Source organism: Theobroma cacao, chromosome 2 (genome assembly GCF_000208745.1).
Source record: "Theobroma cacao cultivar B97-61/B2 chromosome 2, Criollo_cocoa_genome_V2, whole genome shotgun sequence".
NCBI classification, from domain to species: Eukaryota; Viridiplantae; Streptophyta; class Magnoliopsida; order Malvales; family Malvaceae; genus Theobroma; species Theobroma cacao.
This window is the reverse complement of record NC_030851.1, coordinates 2,964,282-2,983,363: the sequence shown is the minus strand read 5'-3', so window position 1 is coordinate 2,983,363 and position 19,082 is coordinate 2,964,282. Positions and strand designations below refer to the sequence as shown.

The 19,082-nt window shown below is 33.8% G+C and overlaps 4 protein-coding genes across 7 annotated transcripts; 1 reads left to right on the top strand and 3 right to left on the bottom strand.

Moving 5' to 3' along the window:
* LOC18607548 lies at positions 120 to 2,798 on the bottom strand. 2 transcript variants are annotated; one of them, XM_018115908.1, is made up of 3 exons: positions 2,455 to 2,798; positions 1,407 to 1,737; positions 120 to 1,317 (listed from the first exon to the last, which is right to left on the bottom strand). In XM_018115908.1, exons 1-3 carry the CDS (start codon positions 2,533 to 2,535, stop codon positions 464 to 466), a joined length of 1,266 nt encoding a protein of 421 aa, XP_017971397.1. In that variant the 5' UTR covers positions 2,536 to 2,798; the 3' UTR covers positions 120 to 463. The 2 variants fall into 2 exon arrangements, with proteins under 2 accessions (XP_017971397.1, XP_017971398.1); XM_018115909.1 differs by lacking the exon at positions 2,455 to 2,798 and adding an exon at positions 1,847 to 1,962.
* On the top strand, positions 7,739 to 10,880 carry LOC18607547 (basic leucine zipper 23). Of its 3 annotated transcripts, XR_001926733.1 has the most exons (4): positions 7,871 to 8,166; positions 8,380 to 9,277; positions 9,833 to 9,950; positions 10,398 to 10,880. XR_001926733.1 is itself a non-coding variant. In XM_018115911.1 (3 exons), the coding sequence occupies exons 2-3, from the start codon at positions 8,503 to 8,505 to the stop codon at positions 9,856 to 9,858; spliced, it is 801 nt and encodes a 266-aa protein (XP_017971400.1). In that variant the 5' UTR covers positions 7,739 to 7,840; positions 8,380 to 8,502; the 3' UTR covers positions 9,859 to 10,251. The 3 variants fall into 3 exon arrangements, 2 of the variants coding, with proteins under 2 accessions (XP_017971400.1, XP_007041832.2); XM_018115911.1 differs by lacking the exons at positions 7,871 to 8,166; positions 10,398 to 10,880 and adding an exon at positions 7,739 to 7,840 and having other exon boundaries at positions 9,833 to 10,251; XM_007041770.2 differs by lacking the exon at positions 10,398 to 10,880 and having other exon boundaries at positions 9,833 to 10,251.
* LOC18607546 (WD-40 repeat-containing protein MSI2) lies at positions 11,472 to 14,392 on the bottom strand. Its single transcript, XM_007041763.2, has 6 exons — positions 13,975 to 14,392; positions 13,249 to 13,572; positions 13,019 to 13,162; positions 12,786 to 12,910; positions 12,193 to 12,288; positions 11,472 to 11,874 (listed from the first exon to the last, which is right to left on the bottom strand). Exons 1-6 carry the CDS (start codon positions 14,284 to 14,286, stop codon positions 11,649 to 11,651), a joined length of 1,227 nt encoding a protein of 408 aa, XP_007041825.2. The 5' UTR covers positions 14,287 to 14,392; the 3' UTR covers positions 11,472 to 11,648.
* LOC18607545 (heavy metal-associated isoprenylated plant protein 26) lies at positions 16,413 to 18,092 on the bottom strand. Its single transcript, XM_007041761.2, has 2 exons — positions 17,787 to 18,092; positions 16,413 to 17,008 (listed from the first exon to the last, which is right to left on the bottom strand). Exons 1-2 carry the CDS (start codon positions 17,865 to 17,867, stop codon positions 16,625 to 16,627), a joined length of 465 nt encoding a protein of 154 aa, XP_007041823.1. The 5' UTR covers positions 17,868 to 18,092; the 3' UTR covers positions 16,413 to 16,624.

Here is a 19,082-nt window from a genome sequence, read left to right as displayed (position 1 = left end):
GAACAAAAAATGGTCTTGAACCTCAAAATCTTTTAACTAGATAACAGCCTTGATATGTGCAAGATTTGGAAGACATGAATAACAAAAGTACTTAAAACCATCTATGTGGTCATCACTAAGCCAAGGTACAATAAATACATAAACAAAATATGGCAAGAGATTGTACACATGGAGCCGACAGCAACTATGTTCTAATTTGTAACTGGAAATATCAAATAATAAGTGACAATCGCATGCAGAATATCAGCACTTTTACATGTATTGATAAACAGTAACACCAGGAGTACAAGAAAGATGGCTTCATCTTGCCAGATTCTTTACCATGCTACAGGTTACACAACCAACAATTCTACTTCAGGTATATGTCTATTCTCAAACTGTTTATAGACAAAAAAGGGCAGCAGACAATCTAATAGATTAAAAAAAAAAATCTTACACCACAGTCATTTTCCTCTTAACATTTTTAGTATGGTACCGTATATGGCAAGGCATATATGTTAGCCTGGGGCAAGATTTGGGCACATGGGTACTGAGTGAAGTCTCCTTGATGTAAAACATCATAACTAGCATTAGATGTGTCATTTATGTCGCTCCTGGGTTGCTTCGTCTCGAAGAGCCAGTCTTGATCTCCAATGTCAAAGTGCTCAGCCTGCAAGGAAGGGGGAAGCCAGTTTGCGACTAACTCTCTGAATTGTGATTCTATCTGCAGCAAGCTAATTTCAGAGCAGCTGGATGTTGGAGCCATTTCAGACTTCTCATCAGTAGCAGGCACACCACAATCAGATGAAAGTTGCACTTTGACAGGTGTAGGATCCAATTCAAGCTTCTTTTGGACTCCAGAATCCAGTATTAAAAGGGAGTGGAGCAAACACTGACCATAGGGACATGAATTAGAGTATCCATGATACAGGACATCATTGCTAGCATTGGATGTCTCGCAAATGTCGCCTCTGGGGGACTTCCTCTCAAAGAGCCCCTCTTGATCACCAACATCAAATTGCTCAATCTGCAGGGGACAGGGAAGCCAGCTCTCCACTAACTCTCTGAATTGTTCTGTCAGAGTCATTTTGGATTCCTCATCCATATAGATCCTAGTTGTCTGAGAGGAATGATAGAGCTTTCTTAGAGGTGGTGGAACAAACACGTGGACATCAGTAGCTGGCACACCAGAAGCTGAAGAAAACTGTTCGTCAACAGGTAATTCAAGCTTTTTCTGGACTACAGAATCCATCATTATGGTAGAGCAGTCTGGTTTGCGGGATAGGGCTTCAGGAGTCTTGTGCTTTTGCTGCTGGATATCCATCTGAACAATATTTCCTACAGTAAAAACATGAAGAGAGAATATCAATGTCAAAAATTCAGAGATGGCTGAACAACTAGAAAATAAAGAACAAATATTCACTAACCATCATTATGGCATTCATTGCGGGATCTGCTGTTTCTTTTCTTATGAATGCTTTGGCTGTTGTCTGAAGACTCGTAAAAGCTGTCAGATATAGGCTGCATAAGCTCTTCAGTGAGGCTGCTCAACTCCATCTCCTGGGTTCCATATGCAGTTTTACCCTGATTTTCACTTCTTCCTCCACCTTCATTGCTCTTCAAACGCTTATGCCTTTCATGATGACCTGGTTTTTTCTGGCAAATCTCTCCTTGCTCCCTTTCTTTCCTCTTCTCTTTCTTGCGCCTCCTTTTCTCCTTCTTCTTTTCCCCTTCAGCCTTCACTCTTTCTCTCTGAACCTGTACGGCCAGAGAAAAATGTAACACACGCTATGTAATAAAATTTCACAAATGGGATGTAATTTTATAAAATTAATTTGTATAAACTTAAGATGAATCAATGTTTTACTTTGTGGAGACACATTCAATCACCGTCCGGTTTATCCTGAAAATCTTTTAACTAACAGTATTCCTCTTTATTCACCAAGCTGGCAAATGTCTTAAACCAGTCACATCCCCTCTAGGCTTGACAGATCAGTAGCATGATTGATACCAATTATTCATGTTATGAAGAAATTCTTTAAAAGCCCCACAATATAGAAGACAACCGACTAAGTGCTATCGATGCAGAGGCGGTGGAACATGCAAGAAAGCCAGGGAAATGAATAGTAAAATTCAATAGTTCATCAAGTATTCTGAAGCAAATTTAATTCTAATAGCCATTTCTTGACTCAGTAGTTCATTAATTAACTTAATATTTTTTCCCTGTGATTTCTTCACTCAAAAGCATGAAGACTAAAAACCACTCTACAGTCGATCAAACCCTTGTTGAGATTTCCACTGATTATTTGTTTTCCATTTTTTATCAATGTCGGTCTAATCCTCAAAAGAGAGGGAAATCAAACTTCAGAATCATTAAATGAAGAAAAAGAGGTACTAGTAAACTTAAATGCACTCTAGTATTAGAAACTTCTGATCAAGATCCAAAGGAAGCAGAAAATCTTGCTCAAAACGAACCTTAATAAGCTCCAAAAGAGCCTCCCCACTCACTCCATTCCGCACGTACTCCGGCGGGGGAAACGGTAAGCACCGTGACATTTTCGGAACAAAAACCCAAATACCCAATCACGAGGTAAGTGATTTAAATGCAGAGAACAAAGTTTCGCGGGAAAAAAAAATCAAATCGATAGAACAGAGAGATTGCTTCTAATAGCAGTTATCTGGGTGTCTTTCGAAGTTTGTCTTGATCCTGGAGAGCTTTTGATTAATTGATATTTAAATCTTTCTTAGTTATTAGTAATTAAAAGAGACTAAGAATAAATTAAACTCCAAAAAGCAAGAGTTTGAATGTGATAGGGATTAACAGAAAAATCTGATGGATTTTGATATTAATCCTTGAAGAGAACCGTGTACGGGCAGCTTCCAAGAACCAGTGAAGAGTCCTCGCCTGATACTTCCGTAGCTCGTGGATTTCCCGCATGTCGTTTTTATTTTACCTTTTTAACCCTCTTCTTTTTAATTTTAACCATCTTAGTATTCTTTTTCTTTTCTAGGATCCGTTTGTTTTTATTAAAAAAATTTTCAGAAAATGTTTTCATGATTTATGCTTCTTTAAAAGATAAAAAATTTATTTCAAATGTAAAATATTTTATCAGTCAATGAAAAAAAAGTCACTAATACTGAAAAATGTCTGAGGGACGGAAGACAATTTCTAGAGAAAAAAATAATTTTTATACTAAGTTTAGGAATATTGATATAATAAATATTAATATTTAACTTGAAATATTAAAAAAAATTAAAAATACATTAATAATTAACTTCATTTTATTAATTTAAATTATTAATATTTTAAATTATTTAATATTATTAAAATTAAAAAATATATTTTAATGACAAAATTCAATATAATTAAATTTTTTATTTATAAATTGAATAAATCTTACTAATAATTATAGTAAAAAATATTTCAATGCTCGCTATTTGATGAATATATATAATTATAGGTTTTGAATGTTTTACATAATTGATAAATATTAATATTTTTATAATAAATACACATGAATATAAGTTTTTGATATCTTACATAATTGATAAATATTAATATTTTTGTAGTGAGTACATATAAACATAGGTTTTGAATGTCTTACACAATTAATAAATATTGATATTTTTATCATGGGAAAAAGTGATAAAATAAATTTTTTTTGAAAGTTAGACTTTAATTATAAAGTAACATTATATAAAAGTTAAGGATGACATGAATAATTATAGTGCATTAATTATTAAATAAAATACTTAAATACGAACATATTTAACTAGTATCTATAAACACCGTTAACCGAATCCAAACCCGTTAATTGCTTTAAACTATTTTTCATGCAAAGGAATATACTTTCCTCAAGGAAAGTATTAGGTGCTATTCAGAGCAAATGATGAAAGTATTACTAGCAACAGAGGAGCAAAAACGGTCCACATCCACATGGATGCAAAAAAAGTGTAAGCCAATTAGCAAGATTTACTATCAAGTTGACAAACCATGCATCCATTTAGCTTCCACTATTTCAATCGGGTCAACAACAATGGATAGCCCATACCTTAAAACTTATAACCTAGCAAATATGATTTAACAAGTTACAAAAAGTCTAACCAAGGCAAAAAGCAAAAATCTATAAAACCTCATAATGTAATAGAATTGATAAAAAAATTTATAAACCTAAATGAGATAGAAGAATTGATAAAGGAGATCATACTAAGAAATAGAATAATTCAAAAAATGAAAAATACAAATGTGGGAAAATTCAAGCCCACACATTTAGAGCGAAATTCCTAAAAGTCCAAAAACCCATACCTGAAAGCCTCCAAATTCAATCAACTGGAGATCCACACAGCACAAATAAAGATGTAAACAGGTAGGGTATCTGTTAATTTTGAGGTGTTCAAACCCAAACCCGAACCTGATTAGTAAATGGGATACCAAAACCTTATAATTACCTAAATATTTTTAAAATTTACTACTCTAACCAGAACCTTAATACATATCCATTACTCAATAATTATCCGATATTTGTTTAAAAACTCAATTATGTAAAAAAAATTATTAAAATGTTTTTAATGGGTACCTAATTACTTAAACCTGAATCTAGACCCGTATTTATATACAATAATATTTTTATCCATATTCTATATAATTTACTAATAATTAAATTTAAATTTAAATAATCAAAAATAAATATCTCAAATATAATTTAAATAACTAAAAACAAATATCCAAACAACAACTTAAACAACATTACAAGTTTAATTAACTATATAAATTTGTTATTAATTGCATGAAATTAAAAAAATAGTTATATTTCAAAACTATTCTAATCTTATAACTTCTTTTTAAGTATATATTTTATAAATTTATATAAATAAAGGTATATATATTATAAGTCATAATTTTTGTAATGTTAAAATAGAAAATAAATATATTTATATATTTAAAGTATATATATAATAGTAATTATATTTTTTATAAATTAACACAATTTATAGAGTATATGTATTAAAAAATATTACAAGTTAATTAATAATCATAATTTCATAAATTAATTTGATTAACAATATAAGTTTTTCTTTAATTACATAAAATTAAAAAAAAACATAATGAGGTTCGAGCAAGGATGGAGCTAGTCAAATTTTGTTAGGGGGCCAAACACAGAAAAATAAGAATTAAAAATTTTAAAAAACTAATATGTTAAATTCAATCAACATTAAAAATATTGATAATAAAAATAAGAAACTAAATATAAAACTATAATTTGTAACATATAAATAGTTAAAAACCATATATAAGATTAATAATTTCTTTTTATATAACCAAAATTATTTAAATACTATATATTCAAAATAGCTTTATTTCAACTAAATATAAAACGTAAAACGTATAAAAACAATATACTTAAGTTAATTTCCTTTAGCATAATCAGGATTAATAAAAAAATGATACATTGATGAAATTTTAAATAATAATGTAATACTACAACTTATATTTGAGCACTATATAATAAATTTATTAATTTTTAAAGATTAAAATTATAAAAAATAAAATCTACGTAACATAAAAAAGAAAAACATGATAAGTAAAAGGTAAATACCATATATTACATAATAAAAAAAAAGAATATGGTTAATTATTTGTAGAAATTTGAGAAAAAAATTTATAAAAATTTACAACATATGAATGAATATAATAGAAATGAAAAAAATAAACAAATATAAATTAAAAAATTTAAAATTGAGAGAGATAAGTGAAATCATTTTATTATTTTTTATTTATTTTAATTATTAATATAAAAATTTATTTTGAAGGGGTCATTAAAAAATATATAAAAATATAAAAAATATATATGTTATAAAAAAATTTTAAAAGTTTTGGGAGCCCATCACATAAGGAGGCTCCGCTCCTAGATTCAGGTATTGGGTACTCTAGGGTAGTACCCGAATTCTACCCCAACCTGGTATAAATAGTAAATTTATTACCTGAATCCGATTATAGAGTACCATAACCTATATAATTGGATCAGGTATCCACAGAAACTCTATCACAAGGTACCCTTTACTATCCCTAAGTGCAAAACTATCATTCCACGTGACGCAAAGATAAGAGATTGACTTTCTTTTATATAGCTATAGATATGTAGTTAAATATTTTGAAAATTATTATTATTAATTTTACTCATTTTCATGTACATTTTTTATTTTGATATCAAATTAGTAAAAATCAAATAACATTATTGCTTTGTAATTAACTCCTATTTATCATTCTAACACCAAAACAACTTAACTAGTGATGGAAGAAAATATTTTCCACGATTTAAACGATAGAAAATATATTTGACAGTTTATTCTCACAACCAAAAAATTAAATTTTTATATAAAATATTTTATATTGAAAAAATTTTCTCCAGTAAGTTATTTTTTGGTTACCAAATGAGCCCTTACTCACTATATTTTGCCATATTCCTAATTCCATGGAAACATTTGAATGTCTTTGCAAAATAACAATTGTTCTTAGGCTTATTATTTGATGCATTATTAATATAATAGTATTTATATACTATCATTTAATTGTAAAATGTAAGATCATCCACATACAAAAATAAAAATTAAAAAAATATTTCAAAATAAAATAATTTTTAAATTTCTAACTTTTAAATTTACTTATTAACAAAATGTCAGCGTTTTATTTCAATGAAACTATATAAAATTTATACACTGATAATATATTAAATAAAAACTCATTATTATATATTTCTCTAACCCACAATAAATAAAATGATATTGCAAAACGGTGTTAATGTATGATTTTAATCATGAAACATATTTTAAGCAGAATCAAGTTCTTATACACACAAAAAACTAATCCAAGAAGCTCAACTGGGCCAAGTGGCACTGTATTGATGTAATCAGTGAAAGCTATCTATTGGTTTTCTTTTTGGCCAAGCAAATGGAAAACCTAAGACTTGAAAGTTTATACAATAATGAGATAATGTTTGAAAAAGTATTTAAATTATTTAAAAGAAATAAATAAGTCATTAATCTTGTATTATGTATAATTAAGTTTTTCTATTTTTATTTTACATGTTATATCATTATTAACATTTCAATATATCAAGTCAATAATACGTAACATTCTAATTAATAATATTTATTTAATTTTAATTAAAATATAAAAAATTGATCCAAAGTGATTAAATTAATTTAATTTTTTTAAATAATTCAAAAAGCTTTTTATAAGTATTATGTTTATTATAATTTTCTATCAAATGCCGTTACGAAACAAAAATAAAAATAAGTAGTAAAAGCAATAAAGAAATCAACGTCAAGTGGTTGGACTTTGAATTTTAATTCTAACTTGTAATGTGGGCCCAATGACGTAATTTTCTTCCTAGTTAGGGCCCAACCCATCCTTTCATTTCCATATTGACCCAAAATCCACGAACTTTCCACAAACTTGAATTTGATTTCTCTTACCGAACAAATTTGACCCAAAAACCTCTTTTGAATCTTCGTGCTTTCACTCTGCTTCACTCTTCTCAAATCTATAAACCTTCCAATAGGACTCATCCACATCAGACCCATGATCTTGACCCATCATCCTGGTGGCTACCACTCTTCACATCCAACGGCAAAGCCTTATGGGATACACCTTTTAGTTCGTAAATAACAATACACCATAGCATCTCAAGAAGAGGAATGCAATAATTTTTTCTTAATTTACAGCTAAGGCCCTCGAGTACCTATAAATTGAAAGAAATGAGGGCTCCTTTGTGTCTGAATTCTGACTGTAGAGGAAAGAAAGACATAGGAATCTCTCTGCAAATCCCAAGCGGCCACTCTTGTTCTTTCTTTGTTTCTGGTACGTCCATTTTGGGAATCTTCAAAATGCCATAAAATTTACCATTTTCATTGACCCTATCAGCAATATCACTAGTAAATTATAATTTTGCTTCCTTTTACACTTCTTCTCTGTCATTAGTCTTTAAGCTTTTTTTTTTTTCCTTTTTATTTTTAATAAAAAAGGGCGCCGCTTATTTTCTAGGGTTTCAGTTTGTCGAATCTAGGATAACGATGCTCCTTCATCGATTCTTTGTTCTTTTGGTTTCCTGTTGAACCTTTATTGTACCGAATTGTTCGGCTCATCCGAGGTTATTCAACTTGCTGCGTGTTATTTTTTTTTTCGGAGTAAGGCTCTTTTTGTCTTCTTTTTGTTGATGATACTTGTGTGATTCGATTTCAGTTGAAAATCTTTTTTTTTTTTTTAATATCGTAATGGTTGCTTTGAATAAATTCTGGAGTGTAAATGTATTGCTTTAATTAGGTTTTTTTAATAAAAGAAAGGAATGGAATTATTAGCATTGCTACATATTCTGACTTTTTCTTCTTGGTGTTGTTAAGATCTATCAAGACCGCTAATTGGGCACGATTTGTAATCTGGGTCAGGGTCAAATCGTAAATTTATCTCTCCGTCAGTGGAGTCTACTGTTTCTCTTTGATTCTCCTGGGGTTTGCTAATTGTAAATGGACGACGGGGAGCTTGATTTTTCGAACCAAGAAGTGTTTTCGGGCAACATGGCTGATATTCCAAGCAGTTGCTCCATGGACAGTTTTTTCGATGAATTACTCAACGATTCTCATGCTTGTACCCATACACACACTTGCAATCCACCCGGCCCCGATAACTCTCATACACACACCTGTTTCCATGTTCATACCAAAATTGTGCCTGCCCCAACTGAAGATAAGGCTGCTATTGATGACACTGCGGAGTCTAGGGAGAAGAAATCAAAGAAACGTCCATTGGGTAATCGGGAAGCTGTTAGGAAGTATCGGGAAAAGGTTAAGGCACGAGCAGCCTCGTTGGAGGATGAGGTTGTGAGATTGAGGGCACTGAACCAGCAGCTGTTGAAGAGATTGCAAGGTCAGGCTGCATTGGAAGCTGAGATTGCAAGGCTCAAATGTTTGCTTGTGGATATTCGAGGAAGAATTGAAGGGGAGATTGGATCGTTTCCTTATCAGAAATCAACAACTAATGTTAACATGATGAATTTGCCTGGTGCTTATGTGATGAATCCCTGCAACGTGCAATGCAATGATCAAATGTATTGCCTTCACCCTGGGGCCGAAGGTAAAACAGGAGAAGCAGCAGAGCTGAATGGACAAGGATTTAATGGGTGTGAGTTTGACAATCTTCCGTGTTTGGCAAATCAGAACTCAGGAGAAAAGGAGCTTTCTACATATGGGGTTGGAAGTGCAGGGTCCAATGGCAATTCTTCTGGCACAAAAAGGAGGAAAGGTAAAATTTGGGAATTCTTTCTCTTAATTTCTTCATTTAATTTATGATGGATATTAGAAAGTGAATTTCTGATATGATTTATTTGAAAACTTTATTTTATCACCATCTGTAACTGGTGTGTTGGTTGTAGATTTTTGCTTAACTAAAAGGCTTGAAACTTCCAATCCAAGATTTTAATTTTTTAGAGAAAGTGTTTTGGTCAGGTTATGCTTCTTGTCTTCTGTCAGGACTTCCGAAGTGGTTTTCTTTTGTGTGTCTATGGAGAAAGTATTACAGTTTTTGACTTGCTGCAGCTACAGAGTTTATTATTGTTCTAAACATATCAACCATTCTGTAATTCTGGTTGATAACAACATTAACTATGTTCAGAATGATTATTAGAGGAATAACAGAAGACTTACATGTGAAATAAGGATCATGGGTGGTTGGATGTTATTTGAATATTTAGATGTTTGATAATCACATAAATCATTAAAATTTTTAAGGTGGCTTGGATTTTTTTTTTGGGAAAATTAGAGAGGATGGCTTTGATACTGATAGTTATTTTCTTTGAAGGTGCTCATGCAGCTACAGCAGGTTGAAGAACTTTTGAGGTCAGCATTATCCATATTCTGCAGGGTACATATTTGTCTTCCAACAAGCAGTTTTCTTGGGCTGCATTGCCATCCCTCAGGTTGCATTGCTTCTTTTTTTTTTTTTTTGTCATTTTCAGTTCTTTGTGTTTTCTATTTTTACCCTACTTAATGGGTTTTTAGGGGTGGCGTGGCTTGGATTTGATGCTATTAGTGGTCTTCTTAGTTTGTGGTTTAAAGCCTACAACTTGTAAAGCTGAAACTTATGGATTTGTAGCTTGTAGCATTTATGAGCATCGGCAGACAGTCTGTTTTGTTACCAAGCTAAACTCAACTTAATAAAATGCCTTATCCCATCTTTGTACTGCTTACAACAATGTATAGATCCATCAGTTATTACTATCAGTGATGCGATGCTTTGCTGATTTTCTTGAAAATTTATGTGCTTGTGTGGAGTAGTGTTTTTTCTTTTTACCTTTTGCCTCCTGGGTTGAGTTCTAGTTCTCTCTTTCTAAGCTATATGAGTTCTTTTTATTGCTGAATTACAGATTTTAGGGAAGGTGGAATATCTTTGATGTTTCAATACTGTGAACCCTTTGTAGGTGAGTTACAAGTTTCACTCCCCGCAGTCGTAGCTTGTGATTCACTTGGAAGCTACAAATTAGCTTGCATAGCTTTCAGCAATTCCTATTCCGGTTTTGCATGACATCAACTAGGCACATGAAGTTTGCTTTTGCCATAGCATTCTGTTTGGGAAGGTTGCAAGATGCCTACTCAAGCGGGAAGCTGTTGTTCAAACTGAGGTTTTGATCAACGGTCGTGTGATGGAAACTCATAGTTGTCAAAGATGGGGTAGTCAAACATTACAATTTTTTATGTAACTGATAATTGTCCCTGAGAGTATTAGCTGCAGTCTGGCTTGCTACAAGCCTACAATTGAAACAAAATGGAAAGAGAAATGTGCCTTTGAAATTTGGAAAAAAAACGTTGAATTTTGAGGATGGCAAATAATCTTCACTTTCCTTTAGAAATCTTGTTCATTGCAGTTCTCATTTATTTCTTTAGATAGAGGGGCCTTTTCTTTACTCAATTTTTGGTACTTTTGTTGTAGAAGAAAATATATTGAAAATCATAGGAGCCATATGCACTTTTGGGAGACGGGGAGTATTAAGGAATGAGGATTAGCAATGGGAAATTTTACAAATGCCTTCTCTGCAACAGTTTCATACTCTTGATCAAGTTATATGCGGTAAAACCGTATTAGGGGCCGTGTAAGAGCTTGGTGTGATCCTGGAAGGCGAAGCAAACTATATTTTTTTTTTTTAAAAGGAAATGACTTGCGGGCAAAGGATTTCTGTCATTGGATCAAAAGAAATGCCTTAAACGGTTAAACATTTTACTTTGTTTCCCCCATTAATCTCATAGGCATACGATCTTTTAAAGCCTCTTCGCCTCTAGGCTTCGGTATTAAAATGGTTTTGATGTTTGGTTCGTGTATTTAAAAAAATAAGACTCAGCAAACTAACCACTAATTACTCGATGCTCTTGTTCTTTGAGTCACAAACGATTAGCCCCACACACCAGGTTCAGTGTAACCAATGTCCCCTCTAGTCCGTACTCCATACCTTCCAGGCTTTACAGCATATTTAATTCAACAGTAAACCATCCTCAAAAACACCAACAAGAGACAAAAGGTTTGGATATAAATCAAGACATGTTAAGGACTACTCAAGTTGTTCACACAGAAAACATGATTTTAATTCATAAGAAAAAGCATCCTTAAACTTTAACCCGAATATCTATGGATAGTCCTCAGCTGTTTGGGTGTCATCATCGCGATATATACTCTCTGCCAATTGCCAGACCTGAAGAGTGTTATCCTCAGCTACACTTGAAATCACCCATGGCTCATTTTTGTTCCATGAGAAATCTGATATCTTGGCTTTATGCCCTCCATGAGAAAAAAGCAGCTCGGGAGGACCATCATCAGCATCTAGCTCAATTTCTAATTGCTCTTCCCCAATTCTGCAGATCAACAATACACCAGTGGTTGGGTCATGAAAAAGGACAAGAGAGATAAATAATTTCTGAACGAAACAATGTTAAAAGTGGTGAGAAATTCCATAAGAATAAAACAGCAATATAATTTGTGCAATGCTCATTGCTGATATTGCTCCTAACTTCAGGAGGTTCAAATTGGAGGAAAAGATTTTATTGCTAATATTAGGATGGTCAAATAAAACTTGAAACCAAAAAGAAAAGGCAAAGCATAGTATTTGATATCATGATAGGTAGAACAAATAATATTGAACACATTCCTAGTATCATCCAAATGTGAACTACCTGTTAAGGTCCCAAACCATCAATCTTCTATCATCACCAGAAGATGCCAGCACCGTCTCATGATTAGGATCCCATTCTACCTGGAAGACCTCTCCACTGAAAAAGACAAATCCAAGGTGAGAAGTCCTATTTCAATGATTTCATGCACCATTTTGGGTAGTAAATGGTTTGTAGAGTAGCTGACACAAAATTGTTAACCTAACTAGAAAACAAGGTTCAGGAAATCGAAAAGAATGAAAATTTAATAGTATGCAAATGCTTATGTACACCTTGAGCCTTGAGGCAGACAGAAAGTAGAATCCAAAATTCCTTAACAAAAGTTTATCAATTAATATGAAATATTTCTAATTACTTTCATTGCAAGAAAAGTCAAGTACTCCTTTATATAATGCTAAAATTACTTACTAATGGAACTCTTGGTAATTTTTAGGGCCAAAATGAAGTCAATGAACAGCATGGAGTTAGGTGTAGCTAGAACCAGAGATCAATTAGGTTTAAAATTAAAGTACCACATGTACTGAAAGGTAGAGTCAACATGTAATTTGCTTTAGCTACTAAATTCCCAGAACCAATCTGAAAGATGGCAGACTTACGTGTGACTGCTTAAAACATGCAAAGGTACATTCAGCTTCCGCATATCAAACAAACCAACAGTAGAGTCAGAAGATGCTGTAGCCAGAATCCACTCATTATAAGGATTGAAAGACAAATAATTGATCTGAGAGAAAAAATAATTTTTCCTATCAGATTATCAAAAGGACATGAAAATATATCAGGACAAAGAATCATAAAACCAAAAAAGACTATAATAAGAAGCTTAATTCACCTCTCTATCATGGGCTTTAACGTGATGTTGAGTTTGGTTGGTGCGCAAGTCCCAGATCATCAACTGACAATCATCACCTGAAGAACCAAATATATTCTCATTCTTCAAATGCCATGACACATCTTCAACCACACTTTCATGAGCCTACAAGGACATTCACAGATCTCATAATCAAATAACAAATCACTAAGGTTTAAAATCCTAGCAATTCCTAGAAGTCCAATAAATACCTCATAAACATGCATTGCATTAAGAACCTTCGCTTGAGGCCAAGCAGACAAGTCCCACAGGCATATCTTATGGTCTTGTGAACCACTCACAAGATAACCCTCCTTAAGTGGACTCCAAGATAATCCATACCCTTCCTTGTCATGACCCCTCAGCCTCAAATCAGGATCACATTCACCTCCCTTATCCTTCTCTGCCTGCTTGGTGTAATCAAACACGAAAACCTCAGAGCCACTGGTCTTTGCACCAATAATAACCGGATTCTGTGGCATACACCTTGCCCTGTTCACTTCCCCATCAACAAGCATCCTCTGTGTTATCTCCACCTATCAACAACCACACAACTTCAGCAAGTAGTTCAACGGAATAACTCAATCAGTTTAACATCAAAAGCAAGACCAGTTTTATAGTTGTTAAATTCATCAAAAAAAAAAAACAAATGAAGGTAATATTTTCATCCGGCAACTATTTGAGCAATATTCTAGCTTATATCTTTCTTGACGAACAAATATTCTAAAAAAAAAAAAACCTTAATCTAGCATTTTTAAAAATCAGTAATTTCATCAAGCATTTTAGTACCCAAATCACAGTCCTCGTGGTCAAAATGGAAAACGAAAATACAAATACTAATAATGGGATCAATAATTTCAACGCTTCCATCCAGTAATTTCATCGAACACTTGGTACCCACAAAACAAAGCGTGTCAAAAACTAAAAACTCAACAAACCTTAGGGAAAACCGGGTCATCATTTTTGGCGCCAAAATCGGATTCTGCAGCGAGGGTCGGGAGGACTGCGTCGGCAATCATGAGAAAGTCCGAGGCGCCACCGCTGGTGTGCGTCCCGAGGACGAGTTTGTGGACGGAAAAAGACGGGTCCGCTCCATATGGGCTCGGCGAAGACGGGACCCAGTGGACAGTCAAAGAAGGCCACTCCAGAGGGTGAGAAATGACGAGATCGTATAGGAACGGGGTGTTCTTCTTCCATACGGTGAACTCTTCCTCTACCTGGTCAGGGTTCATCTCCGAATCGTCTGCCATGGCCTCTCGCCTCGGGGGGATTGGATTGGATTCTTCGCAGCCTTTTCTAGCTTCCCGCCAAAATGAATGCAATGTAAGGGAGCCGAGCGAGGGTTTTCGGTTTCTTTTATTTGCATATTTTTGGGAAATTAAAGGTCAGTTAAATATTTCTCAAAAAAAAATTCAGTTAAACAAGGGTTTGGGCTGTGCTAAGGGCCTGAGGCCCAAGAGAACATGACAGCCCTAATACCCTGACCAGAGGCTTCGATGGGGTGAAATCCTGCCCTCAGTGGCATGGCCTTTTTATTATTGAATGGGCTGATTAATTTTTTTAATAATTAATATATTCTTGTAAGAAATTTTAATGTTTTGATTTTTTTAATTAAATTTGAATAAGAATGCAATTTTTTTATTAATATTAACATTTGAATGGAGTTTACATTAAAAAAAGTTGAATATTCTTGTTTAATTTATAATAATCCACTTTTGGAGTTTACAAACTTACTTTTATCTAATGTATTAAGTGTTTTTTTATCGTGATTGATTGGAATATAAATCTTTCTTTTTTTTAAAAAAAGTTAAGTATAGTTTAAACTCTTCAAATAAAAAAAAAAAAGGAAGTTAAAGTGATATAATTGAAAATTAAAATGAGTTTTGGAGCTTTAAGATGTCAAATATAAATCTGGCCGTGGAGGTGCCGGTTGGCCGTCACCTCCTTTCACTACTCCTCCGATCATGGGAAAAATGTAGCGAGAGGAGAGATGCGTAGATGAGGCAAAGAGAGAATGAAAAAGAAAATAAAAAAGGTTTTATTATATGAAGAGCAATGATTTTGTAAAATAATTAATGATATTTTTGTTAGAATTTTTTTAACCCATTTCATGACATATAGAATAATTATTATGGAGAACATAGATAATAATTTTTCTAACTTCTCTTGAAATAATCATTCCGTGAACCGATTCATAAATATAAAGAGAAATGAAATACTCATTACCTCCAACCAATCATATCATAAATTCAAATGAGAATGACATTAATATATCTCTTTAAAAGTTAAATCAATTAGGTGTCAACGCACTGGCATTACCTTATTGCAAGATATATTAATAATAAGTTTTTAACCTTTTGTGGTTGTATTGAAATGAATGAAACTATATAAAAAGAAGATATTTATTTAGGAGTATCTTTTCCTAGCTTGATAAACAAATATCGTATTACAACGTCACCTTTATGAATTTCAAATAGTGTATTCAACTTCCACCAACTAAAGCACTGGCAATCCAAAGCAAAAATGGAAGCCATCGTAACTTGCCTGGTTGACCAATACAGTGTTTGTAATTGGTACAGGTGTCTACCCAGGAATATTTGAAACTTGGGAATCTCGTCTCAACCGCAAAACAAACAGATTTCGGATCAAGGAAAATCCGTGCAGCCGTTACTTGAGACAAAGAGTCTCGGACCACATCTGCCTGCACTGCTGGCAGTTGCGAGTTTCCCAGAAACACCCTTTTGCTGTTCTAGATTTGTTGGGCGGTGGAAAAGATAAAACTATTCTCTATCCGTTTCACCAGACGATTTCAATGCCATTTTGATTCATCTTTGTCGTTTACTACACAACGCTTCAAATGTGAAACCGTTGCATTGACTGTTAATGTCTTATCATCTTTGTTTTTTTTTATCACCAATTTCGTCCACAAAATCATTTAGAAACCATCACTTTCTTGAATTTTATCCATTGTTGGGAGTTGCGTTGAAACTTTGGAGCAGGGAGTGTAAATTCAATGAATGTAAACTCAAATGGTCTGCTTTCGCTCTACGATCTTACTGGATGTTTAGCAGATGAGAAATAAGCCTGGAAACCCTCCCCCTCCCTGCCCCTGCAGGCTTCATTGTGGTGGTAAAAGCTGTGGAGTGTGGACCCCCCCAAGCATTAAGATTCTACCATTCTTTCGATGATCCGAATGTTCCCACTTCACATCCTACTGAACATGAAAATGACTTGGGAACCATCATCACTTAAAACTGTCCTTTGGCATCACTGTTCCCTTTCTTCCCATCCTCCTACCTTCCCACCCCTTCAAATGTCTGAAACAAGAGTACGATGGAATTCATCATCATCATCGTTATTATTATTTTTTAAAATATTATACCAATATTTATCCATTTAATACTCATTAACTAAATTTGATACAACAGACCAAATATTAATACACTGATAGAAAAGATCCAACAGCACGAATTTACAACCAAATCATCAAACTAACACAAATTTCGAACACACAAAATTAATTCACTACCACCATAAACATTTGATACCACTAACTGTTTTCTTTCTTCTTTTTAATCTGGAATAAAATCACATAACAGAACAAGCTGCAGGGTTCTCGTCGCTAAAAGCTGTGGTGTATCGAACTTCGGTGGAGCTAGCACGAGCCAGTTGCGACACCTGTGGGTCCTCGGCATTGCGCACGTACCCAGCTGGGGCCTTCTTGTCGTACACCCCAGGAGCGTAAGGGTGGGCAACCACGTCGTAAGGCACGTAGGGCCACAGCTCGACCTTCTTCCCCGTCCGATGTGCCACGCGTGCGACGACCTTTGCTGGGTCAACGTATCCAACGACGGTTAGCTTGTTGGCCTTGCGTTCCACGTCCACTTGGGTTACACCCTTCATTCCTTCCACTGATTTTTTCACTTTGCGTTCGCATCCTTCGCAGTCCATTTTCACCTTGATCTCCACCGTCTGTGAGCAGGTAAAAACAGCTTTAGAATGCAGACAACAGACCCCATGTCCGGGGCACTGACCAAAACGGCTAACCATAGAGGTATCTCCCCGGAAGGAAAAGATCATCCTGTCGTTTTGGCTGATATTTAAAGTGAATTTACCAAAATAACCTTCCAATGGTTTGGCTGCTTTTTACACTAAATTTTCCGCTTTTGCTTTATCTAATTGCCTCATTTTTCTTTATTTAGTAAGATTGAATTCTGGAATTCTGTGTTTATGGTAAAAGTAGTCTTACTAACACTAATAAATGAAAGAACAGAGACTCTCCAAAGAGGAAACGGATACTGATTGATTGGTAAGAAACAGAAACAAGAATGTATGAAGCAGAATACAATCTGTAAAGCAATTTCTGACTTCTATTTTAATAGATAGAGTCAATTGGCATTAAAACAAACCAAGAAATTGACATCTATAATTTTCTTTTTCTTCAAGTAAAATTATATTTCTTCTCTTTACCACTCAAGTTAAACTTCAGATTTGTCTAGATTAACAAAGGAAAAACCATCACACAGAAAAAATTGAACATGCTGATTAGCAGATCCGAACACTAAACCAGAAAAATCTAATGATCCAAGAACCAAAAGAGAAAACCCAATTTTCTATTTTTTTTAAAGAAAGAAAATAGCTTCCTTAACTAGTTGATCTACTATTAAAAGGATTAAGAGTTTTTCTACAAGCTTAAAGCCTTAAAACTAAATACCCAGAAATTAAAAGGATTTTGCTTTAAGAGATGTACCTGCAACTGCTTACGTTTCTTGAGCTTGGAACTGCTACGAGAACAGTCAAACAGATCAGAAACATGATCCAGAGCACCCATTTTTTGTTTATTTCTCTCTCTGTTTTTTTTTCCTTCCCTGTTTTTTTCTCTCTTTTGATAATTAGAGTACCAAAAAGAAAAAGGAGAAGCTGCTTAAAGTAACAGTAGAAGAATTTCTCAGTATATACAAGATAAGAATGCGGGCCACCAAAATATCCTTCCGGAAGCGTTCCCCGACCAAAGAGTGATAATGATAGTATGATAGTCACACAGCTAGGCATTCCTCCACTTTATATAGGAGAAGTTTTTTGCTCTGGTGTCTGCCTTCATAGAAATCTATGTCATTGGATTCTTGTGTTCAGCCAGTTTTGCGCCACGTGTCTCGGTTGTACTCGATAGTAATTGTAGAGAATCGATGAGTTTTTGGACGAGGCTATCCATGTAGGTAACACCGACTCCTGACAGTATGTGTGTATGTGTTTTGGGGGGTCCACTTATTTCCTTGTTTGGCGCGGGATCAGAGGATGAATCCACGCTCTTAGGGTTGGCGCTGGCTGTGGTCCAACTGTGGACCCCTCAGCATCCAGCCATAGTTAGTGTTGTTATGAATGATGTTGAGGTTGGGAACCTTGGCTCTTATGTTGGGTCCCCATGACCATGAGTTGGGTGCTGTAAGAATAAATGGTGGGTGGGTCCTTTTGAATTTTTGGTACAATGGGCCCCATGAGTTCTGCCTTTTTTATTTAGAGAATAATATTTCAATCCAAGCCCATAAAATACAAGAAAAGCCCAATAGTTTAATTGGTACCATATCTAAATTTAGATCAGTTCATCAAGAAACACAGTAACCTTATGTTTCTTTCTTCTTGTTTGATTGGAAAAGAGATTCAAACAAAATCCCTTAAATATCATTGAATTATATGTTCAGCTACATAATAATGTTGTTTGAATGATATTCGTCTGCAATTTAGATCATAGTTGTTGTAGTTGTCTTCTACTTTATCCTTGTCAAATGGGAATGGCACAACAAGATATACCCTTTTCATTCATTTCTTTATCCTCAATCAAATCAACTTTAGGTCCTTTAGATAGTCATCTCAATATTTCACTCAATAATTTGTTTGATTGTAACATTTTTTTGTTTTTTTTAACTTAATTTATTAAAGTGAGATGTTAACCAGCACCGGCTAAGTTGATATTAAAATAATAAAAAAAATCAACAATGTATTATTTCCAATTGAATTTGTTAAAAATAATGTATTAAATGCAAAAAAG

Excerpts from the sequence above, each read along its gene's own strand:
- LOC18607548 (XM_018115908.1), bottom strand. The coding sequence starts at position 2,535 with ATGTCACGGTGCTTACCGTTTCCCCCGCCGGAGTACGTGCGGAATGGA. Across the intron at positions 1,738-2,454 it reads CTCTTTTGGAGCTTATTAAG|GTTCAGAGAGAAAGAGTGAA; the intron begins GTTCGTTTTGAG and ends CTGGCCGTACAG. Across the intron at positions 1,318-1,406 it reads CAATGAATGCCATAATGATG|GAAATATTGTTCAGATGGAT; the intron begins GTTAGTGAATAT and ends TTTTTACTGTAG.
- LOC18607547 (XM_018115911.1), top strand. The coding sequence starts at position 8,503 with ATGGACGACGGGGAGCTTGATTTTTCGAACCAAGAAGTGTTTTCGGGC. Across the intron at positions 9,278-9,832 it reads TGGCACAAAAAGGAGGAAAG|GTGCTCATGCAGCTACAGCA; the intron begins GTAAAATTTGGG and ends TTTTCTTTGAAG.
- LOC18607546 (XM_007041763.2), bottom strand. The coding sequence starts at position 14,286 with ATGGCAGACGATTCGGAGATGAACCCTGACCAGGTAGAGGAAGAGTTC. Across the intron at positions 12,289-12,785 it reads CATGTTTTAAGCAGTCACAC|TGGAGAGGTCTTCCAGGTAG; the intron begins GTAAGTCTGCCA and ends TGTCTTTTTCAG. Across the intron at positions 11,875-12,192 it reads ATGGTTTGGGACCTTAACAG|AATTGGGGAAGAGCAATTAG; the intron begins GTAGTTCACATT and ends GTTGATCTGCAG.
- LOC18607545 (XM_007041761.2), bottom strand. The coding sequence starts at position 17,867 with ATGGGTGCTCTGGATCATGTTTCTGATCTGTTTGACTGTTCTCGTAGC. Across the intron at positions 17,009-17,786 it reads AGAAACGTAAGCAGTTGCAG|ACGGTGGAGATCAAGGTGAA; the intron begins GTACATCTCTTA and ends ACCTGCTCACAG.